The sequence below is a fragment of the Electrophorus electricus genome, chromosome 16 (genome assembly GCF_041902795.1).
Source record: "Electrophorus electricus isolate QZ-2024a chromosome 16, ASM4190279v1, whole genome shotgun sequence".
Lineage (NCBI taxonomy): Eukaryota > Metazoa > Chordata > Actinopteri > Gymnotiformes > Gymnotidae > Electrophorus > Electrophorus electricus.
Window position 1 is genome coordinate 22,283,738 of NC_137512.1, and position 9,174 is coordinate 22,292,911.

The 9,174-nt window shown below is 38.6% G+C and overlaps 1 protein-coding gene across 1 annotated transcript; it reads right to left on the reverse strand.

The window, feature by feature from the left end:
• Positions 1-1,507: 1,507 nt before the first annotated feature.
• ndufa9a (NADH:ubiquinone oxidoreductase subunit A9a) lies at positions 1,508-8,565 on the reverse strand. Its single transcript, XM_027022236.3, has 11 exons — positions 8,424-8,565; positions 7,490-7,660; positions 7,130-7,227; positions 6,925-7,016; positions 6,654-6,795; positions 6,029-6,131; positions 5,685-5,755; positions 2,969-3,045; positions 2,357-2,452; positions 2,136-2,202; positions 1,508-1,772 (listed from the first exon to the last, which is right to left on the reverse strand). The coding sequence occupies exons 1-11, from the start codon at positions 8,476-8,478 to the stop codon at positions 1,602-1,604; spliced, it is 1,143 nt and encodes a 380-aa protein (XP_026878037.2). The 5' UTR covers positions 8,479-8,565; the 3' UTR covers positions 1,508-1,601.
• Between the last annotated feature and the right edge of the window lie 609 nt (positions 8,566-9,174).

Below are 9,174 nucleotides of genomic sequence, written 5' to 3' on the forward strand. Positions count from 1 at the left end.
CTCTAATAGGTGTTGTAAAGTGTCCTTAAAGGTGCTAGAAGTGACTCCATTTGTCTAGTTTCCACAAACCTACTGCACCCTAGCCATCTAAATACTCCCAGGCATCTACCTGAAGATGCACCTGCTGCAGATGCCACAGGAAGGGTGTACATTACGTTCTCTTCAGCTTCTGTCTTGCTGTTACATCCCCTACATTAATGCCATGAGCCTGAATATTACATTGACACTTTATTTAAAAAGGCTTTTGACTTTTTTTGTGCCAAAGTTTGCATATTGGTGTGTCAAGTTATGACAATAGAGTGTTTGAGAATTTAGTTTATTTTAATATTGCAAAAATATTCTTCATAATGAATAATTTATGGTGTTAATTGACACATGTTGCTTTCTGTAATACTTATTTCTGTGGAGACTGAGATGCTCCCATGAAAGATATAAGCATGTTTCATATAATTGATCAGTTTCTTTGAGGTGGAATAAATATCAGGCATTGCAGCTGATTGAAATTAAATTTACTTCAAGTTTATAAGCACTTTAAGACCCCACAGGAGTTAGGACAGGAACTGCATTTCCTAATGCTCAGGCTCTAGAAGCCAGAGTGGAGAATGATTTGGATATGATTTTGGAGCAAACCTTCAAAGGGAGATTCCAGCTACCCCCAGTGCATTTTTCATGGGCTTGCTCAGAATATCTAGTGCATAAGGCGCATGTGCTCTTTCTGTGTGGTTGATTTTGTAAAAAGGGACAACTTCAATGATTATTCTGCATAGCCAAACCTATAGTAAAGCAGGTAGCAGTTTCACCAGCTTTACATTCTCTTCATATGCATATCATAGATGTGTTTAACAACCTACTCATATTCCAAGCTGCACATTTTCACCTCCATAAACTTCCATTCCTTTGTCCAACTCCAAACTCTGAACTTAATATAGTCTCTCTCTCTCTCTATATATATATATATAAATAAATAAAACTGTTTAATGTTTAGATTTTTGTTTTATTTATACATCCCCAACTTTACTAGAAATATATATATTTTTATAGGCAGAAAAATTCATTTGTGAAAATATTTTCAAGCCCTAAAATAGCTCAATTTTCTATGCTTAATGGGTTTTTCCCTATTGAATAAATATTGAATGGATTCAATATGAGCCATCTAACAAATCTTAGTAACTTTGTTACTATGTGTTGTGAAAAAACCAATGTTTCAAATGAGTGCTGATAGCACTTTAATAAATGAGGCATTCACATGAGCCAACACTAAGTAATTCTGGGTATTTTAATAACCAAGTTACATTAAGGGTTTACCAATGGGTTTTTTTTCCCCCATAAGTTCTGTAAATCATACAGCATTTATAAGATGTGGCAATATAATTGCAGATTTGGTAGACCTGCTACCTTTACCATTAGGAGACTTCCAATCTCATTTTTAAAATGTTTTTTTAAGCCTAAAAGGTATGTCAAAGTGAGCAACAAATTTCCCATTCACTCACACATTATGAGCCAGAGCTGGAGGTGGAGAAATTTTTATTTATGTACAGGGTCATGGTAAAATGTGAAAGCACACAGGGAATAAAGTGGAGAGCCATGCTGTGACAGACTCCTTAGAAGTCAACTGTTTTCATTGGCTTGGCCTCCCCGATCTCTTCGTCCAGGTAACGGTAGCGGCGGTGGCGACGCAAGACCTCGATGGCCTTCTGTTCCACAGAGTAAGGTGTGATGCCCAGGTCTTCAAAGCCTGGCAGATCAGGATACTTCATATCTGTTGTGTGGAACTAGCAGGAGGAGGGAGACGACAGAACAGTCACAGTTGAACTCTGGGTCACAGAATGTAAATGAGCTATCCAGTAAGTCATTACATTTTTTACAGAGTGCACCAACCTCTGATATTTCAAATTAGTCCTGATGGCATTTGATGAAATGAAGCATTTTTACAATCCAACACACCAAATAACCAAGATACATTAAGAGTTTACCAGTGACCGTGTACTACAAATCATGCTGCAATTGCAAAATGCAGAAATATAATTGCAATATAAATATGTTGGTCCATATCTCTCTTTTTGCTAATCCTTAAGCAATGTTATACTCTAAACAGTGATATGCTATGCCTATCTTAGGGGGTCTTGGGAACATACCCGGTCAACTTTGTCACGACTTGTCCAGGGCTCAAAGGGACTCATTTCAAAGAATCTTGCCACGAAACTAAAACAAAAATACTTTTTTTTTACTCTTCTACAGACATATTGGATATTATCTTATAATAACTTTAAATACCATTATTATTTACTCACATATCAAATAGTATGTCATCATACAGCATACACATCTCAAATTCTCATGTAGGAGAAACACTTACTGGTAGAGTGGGCGTGGCATGGGATAGGCCACGAATGGTCTATGAACAACAGCATACACATACTGCACCAGATCATGCAGAAGGTATCGGTTGGGCCTGAGAGCAGAGATCGTGGCAAATTGTACAAGGGGTGTACAAGTTATTATTTAATGGATAAACAACAGCAGTTGGATGTGGAAGTTGGCAGGAGATTATAAGTTACAAAAGGAGAGCTGGCAGGGGATCAGATCTCTAGTGTTATCGCTCTACTGTTTCTGCTTTGTGCTTTGCATGCTACATTCAGAAACCATGAGTGCTCTAAGGATGTTTGCGCTATAATATTATAAACCTATTCCACGTGGCTTTTTTTTTAAAGGCTGTCTGACATGAGCAGACCATTTTATTTTTGTCTATTGTTTACTTTAAAACCACTTAAAGTTAAATAAAATAACAGGAATAATATTATTCTTTTTCCATTACAATTAGCACAGGCAGGATCTAAGACAACAATACATGTTTTTGTCCTCCATATGCACTGGACAGAAAGGGATGGGGGGGGGGGTAATGTATGGCCAGTCAACCATAAACCATTAAAATGCAACATTCCTGACCGTACACAGAGCCGGTCCTTACCCAGCTAATGCATATGTTTTTCCATTAGCATCCGGATCTCTGGCAGCACTGATAATGGCCTTGGCAACGTCCGTCACCTACAGACAGAAGGGAGGGGTCATTCCTGTGCATATTCCTGAAGAAGCTGAGAGTCAGTAACCCAAAAATACACACACACACACACACACACACACACACACACACACACACACACACACACACACACACACACACACATACACACACATACACACACATACACACACACACACGTCCAAATAAGATTCTAGGTGAATAACTGCAGTGTACTGCAAGAGATGTAGATATATTCAGAATTCTAGTAAAGTACAGTTTCCAGAGAAACAAAACATTTTGGACAGAGATCCTTCATCAGCTGTGCAAGCAAAGGGCTTCTGAATTAGTAGGAGGAGCCAGTTTATATATGAAAAACAGATGTTTAAATCATAATTCATTCCATGGGGTTCTAAAGTTCAACAGGTGTAAATGAATACATTTTTTTGAGATTCCCAATTTCTTTGCTGCCATATCAACAACTGGCAACACAAACAGATATGTTATTAATGCAGTGTCCCTTAGTATTAAAAATGCCTTGCCACTGCAAATGACAAATCCTTCATTCTGATGGTCCAACGGTGTTCAGCAAACGAATCAGAAACCTCCTCTTGGGTTCTCCAATATAAAGCTGATTACATCTTCTAAGTAATACAGTGGACAACTCCCACAGTGGTGCATGAGGAGGAATGGGGGATGACAAATGATCCTTTAGTGCCAGTTATTTTAGTGGCTGTTTTAATAAATGTGCATGTAGCACATCTACATTTAAGACATTTAGCTGACGCTTTTATCCAAGCAAATTACAATTATAACTGACAACTTGAGCAATTGAAGGTTAAGGGCTTTCCTCAGGGGCCCAACAGTGGCAACTTGGTGATGGGGCTTGAACCAGCAACCTTCCAATTACAAGTGAAGTACCTTAACCACTGAGCTACCACTGCTCTATCTAGAGCAGCTGCAAGCAGCCATACAGTACAACAGCCAATATTGAAACAATCATTTATCTCACTCGATGAGCATGTCTTTGATGGTTTTGTCATGTCTGAGGAGATTATTGAAAGATCCTTAAAAAGGGATGCAGTCTCTGCCTCGTCATGGAGGATTTTGAAGTGTTGAAGCATAAAGCTACCGTTTTATTTGTAGGATGATAAGTCAGCACCAAGGGAACTCTTGTAGTCTTAACAGCAGATTGTTTATTAAGTCAGTGAGTCTACTCTCTGAATATGTACAACATGAGCAAAGGCATCATCTATGATTTCCTCAGGACATCCACAGTTCTGAAAATATTCAAACATTTCCATTCCTTTCTGGTGGAAGTCTTCATTCTCATTGCAAATGTGTTTAAGTCCAAGTAGCTGTAAGGGATGGAGTTTTTACAGGCCTTGGGATGTGAAGAATTGGACTGCAAATAGGAATGAGAGTCTGTAGGTTTATAATAGATGGTGGTATTTAGAATTGGCCAACTTCACTGAAACATCCCAAAAAGGCCATCATGATGCCAGGATGTGCTATACTCCATGTATATTCCAGAGCTGGGTGGAACTTGGAGAACGAAGAAATGAACAGAGGTCTAATGTATATGCAGTAATACCAAAAATGTCATCAATGAATCTCAGAATCTAAGTGTACAGGTCCAGTATATTGCTCAAAAATGTTCCCCAAGGAATCCAACAAAAAGGATTGCAGAGGATGGTCCTATTTTAGTACCCATATTAACTCCTTATTTGTGGGAGTATTACTTGGAGTTAAACCAGAATCAGTTTAGAGTTAACACAAGTTCCGTCAGTCTGAAGAAAATATCTTTGGGAGTATTTTTCTCAGGTCTTGCATCAATAAAATGTTTTAAAGCTCCCAAACCATCTTCATTAGGGATGAATGTGTACAAACTTTTAATGTCCATTGAAAAAAGCAAGGAGTTGGCAGGTAGCATTTGTTCTTTCATACGTTCATGAATTTGTAGAAAGTGTGATCATCCAGAAACAGGGATATTTATTTCTCTTTCAGGAACAAGCAGATACAACAGGACATCCAGAATGATTTTCCTTAAGAATTTTAGGAAGAAGATAGAAAAGGCTACAGGAAGGATTATCTACAATAAGATTTTGTGCAGAATCAAGGAGGTCTCCTGCTGAAATAGCATGTTTAACAGAGGATTGGATGGTAGACTGCAACTGTGGAGTGATATCAGAGCTGTTCTGCATATAAAAACTAGTATCAGATAGCTGCTTGATTGCTTCCTTTTTGTAAAGGTCTTTTCTCCAAATGACAAATATATTTATGAAGAACATTCCAGGTGAATAACTGCAGTGTACAGTAGTAGTAAATGTAGAATATTCAGAATTGTAATGAAGTACAGAAGATTTAAAAAAACCAGGGCATTTTGGACAGGGGTCCCTCACCAGCAATGAAAGCAATGTGCTTCTGAACTATACTTCACTACAATTTTGAATCTCTCTCCCTCTACCCATCTATCTGTCTGACTGTCTACAAGTAACACTGAGTTCCTTCTTTAGCTGTACAAGCAGAAGGCTTTTGTCAGAAAAATTGTTTCTCTGGAAACCTTGTGTATTTCACTGTAATTTTAATTACCTTTGTGTACATTTGGCTATATAAGAGCACTCAAGCCTACAATGTAAATAAATGATGGCATTAAGGTACTCACATTACAGGGCTGCTTTACTGTTTTCTTGCCCATGGCTATAAGAGGTATAGCCTTGCCAAACCAACGCATGTCTAAACAAGACAACACAGGCAGTCCACTTTAATGCAAACAAAGTAACTAGAGCAAAATTGCTTATTTAACCACGATTTCCTTGGCAAGAACTGTTTGAATTGCTGGTAAGGTGTAAATTAGGTCCCTAAATTACTCTTCATGGGCACATATTTAATGCATTAATATCAAATCTGCTGGCCAAAACAACCTAGAAAACTGATACAATGCTACAGTGAACCTTTGTGAGGACTGTAGAGCTTTGCAGAGCAGAAGAGATACTGCCAGAAACATACTAGCATAGTGGTTGAAAAAACGGTCTTCTCTCCCAAAGAACTCAGATGGCTTCATGATGATGGCATCTGGGAATTCGTCCCTCACAGCAGACTCCCCAACAGCCTGTTCAACACACACTCAATATTTTCACTTTTGACCAGTGATTTAGCAAGTGTTTTCACAGCTGCAGTCTTCTTGATAACTTTCTCTGGATATAGCAACTGAAGAAGTCCACTCCACTCCCTGTAATTTCATATCCTTCCAACTAAAACTTTCTCCGAAGCCTATGCTCCCAAAGGCATGGAGGCTCGATGCTTAGCCAGTCATTTTGAGTACTGTGTGCATATGCTGAATTACTGACATCTCCTTACATCTGTTTTAGCTCAATTTTTAACTTATGGTATATTTCACGTGGAATAATTTGTAATAACTTGTTACCACTAGTTAACTGATAGTACAGTTAAGTTGTATTGAATTATGTTATAGCCTGATAGTTTATTAGTTTAACATTTCCAAATTCATGATACATCAGACTTCTGATTCTGATCAAAGTAGTGGATTTGTGAATATGAAAAGACAAATTCTTAAATTAGATAAAACTCAGCAGCACATTCAGAGCCAGACAGGTGACCAGCTTATTTCTACCTTATTTCTCAGGTATTTTGAGGGACTGCGAATGTCTGCATTTAGGTGGGACACATGGATGAACGTTTTGACTCCAGCTTCACGTGATGCCTTTGCAATCTGCTGAGGGATGGTTACGAACACATCCTCGAACTTATAGTTTCTTCAAAGAGTAAAAAAAAAAACAAAAAAAAAAACACGTATGCATCAAGTCACTTATAGAGGAATCATTCATCTAAAGTATTATAGCAGATCCAATAAACATACATTATGGTTCTAAATTCCCACATACCTGGTCTCCCACTCTCTTCCCACCAGATTGATTACAACATTGGAGTGAGCAATTGCTCTTTGGATTGATTCGTTATCTCTTGCATCCCACTCCTGAAAGGAGCCACAAAAAGATTTTCTCAGAATTGTATGAGAATAACTAACCCAAAGGCAAGAGGCTTTAACAATGACAGAATTCCAAGGAATAGAGAAAGTCCTGAACACACCATAAAGATGATCTGGCCAAGATCCCCCATGGGTCTGAAGTACATGATGTCATACTGATCGCATCTGTAAGGGATCACTATCTGTGAGCCTATACGTCCTGAGATCAAAACAAAACTCATCAGTGGGAGGGAAAAAAAATGTGCTCTTACGTCCGATTAATTTCAAATCCCTATAAACAAGACAACTGGAATACCTAAACGTACATGCACTTAACAGACCACTTTAGCAAATCGGATCTGAACCATGGTCTTCATTAAAAAACAAATCTCAACACAAGTTTCATTTAAACCGCTTATTACTCAGATACCGTTTCGTGCATTTTTCTGTTAAATAATCAGCTGGAGAAAGCAGAAGCTCACCAAGTCGATTGACAACATATCGGCCCAGAAAGCCAGTAGCCCCGAAAACCGTCGCAGCTATTCCGCTGGAGGATGAGCGACCACCTTTGCCTTTCGGAATAAGGGCATGGTGGACCTTCCTGTGCTTAATCGCAACAGGCCCAGCCGCCAGCAACAGCGGGGAGCAGGTACCTCGATGAAAGAGAGACGGAAACGGTTACAGGCGAGACATGGCACACTTAGCCTTATTGATATTAGAACTAAGATTTTGCACGCAAATCAAAACAAAAAGGTCAAAAATGCGTTAATAAAATCATGTAAAACGTCCGATTAAACTAGTTAGCTAAGAAGTATAGTTGTGTTGGTTTTTTGTACCTACAAACCACGACAGTGAATGAAGCAGATTTTGCTAGCTAGCTATCCATCTTACGATTTCGACGTGAAGTGAAAAGAAAGCAGGTTAAGCCAAGCAGCTGGTTAACTCTATTTAAATGGGTAGTTGAATAACACGCATTACGAAAATAGATTCATCATATAAACCAGCCCGAAAAACAAAAACATATCCAGTGCCATCAAAAGCTTCACAGCTCTCTAGCGGTAGCATAAAATTCTGAGAGCTACCACATTAGAAAATCATAAAACGCATAACCTCTCCAAGAATACTACTGAGGAAGTTATTGTTGACAATGCAGCCGAGTTATAGAAAACATTAAGTAGCTAGCTAGTATTACAATGCACATATTTTAAAAAGAAGGCTATGACTTGATGGCTGTCTAACAAGAATAGCCTCTAAGCTGAATCAAGCCGGGGTCACCAGAAGCTTTAGAGGGCGATGGATTGCTTAAATATCAACTTGTCTCAGCATTGCGGATCCTTTGCAACATAAAGTCACAGTTTCAATATGGGTTACATTACGCACCTATAGTCACTGCTTTGTTATCAGGTTAATACTTACTGGATAGCCTCGGAAGGACACCAATAGGACGGCTAACCAAAGTGACAGCCGCCATCTTCCTGGCCCATTAACCAAAACGGAGTACGGCATGCCCAACGGGTCAAACCTAGAGCCTCTTCAGTAGCCCGGATACTCCTATACACACTTGCGCATTAATTGAAAATGTGGATTAATTAGTGGAAAAATAGAATATTGGCTAATTTGATGTTTGAACCTACATTAATTCGGTCTGTTTGTAAGACAAATATGCGAAGGATATAATGTAGATTCTAAAAGTAACTTACCCACTATAGTGACGTGTTATTCCCGACATGTTCACGATTTTTTTTTTCCAAATGACGACAAACATCTTAGGGCACTTTCTGAAGACATAAGTTTATCATAGCCTAATAGACTATCGTATCGACGCGGTAGGCTATTAGTCTATATAAATATGTCACACAGTTATATGTATGTATATGTATCGGTAATGTTTAAATTTCATAGTTTTGGTAATTCTTCTGTTTCAGAAATGGCTGGGATTTTTATGTAAGCAATGGCCACAGGAATAATGGCGCTGGCATATGCAATTAATTTCGGAATAATTTTCAACTGCCTGACGTCCAGTGTAACTAGGGTTGCAACACGTCCCTTCAGGGATGGACTGACCATTATGAGTACCGGGACAATTCTTTGTGTGGACAGCTGAGATAACTAAAAGTAGAACCCAATTAAAAAGTGTTTTAATATCCAAGTGTGCGTTGGCCCACAG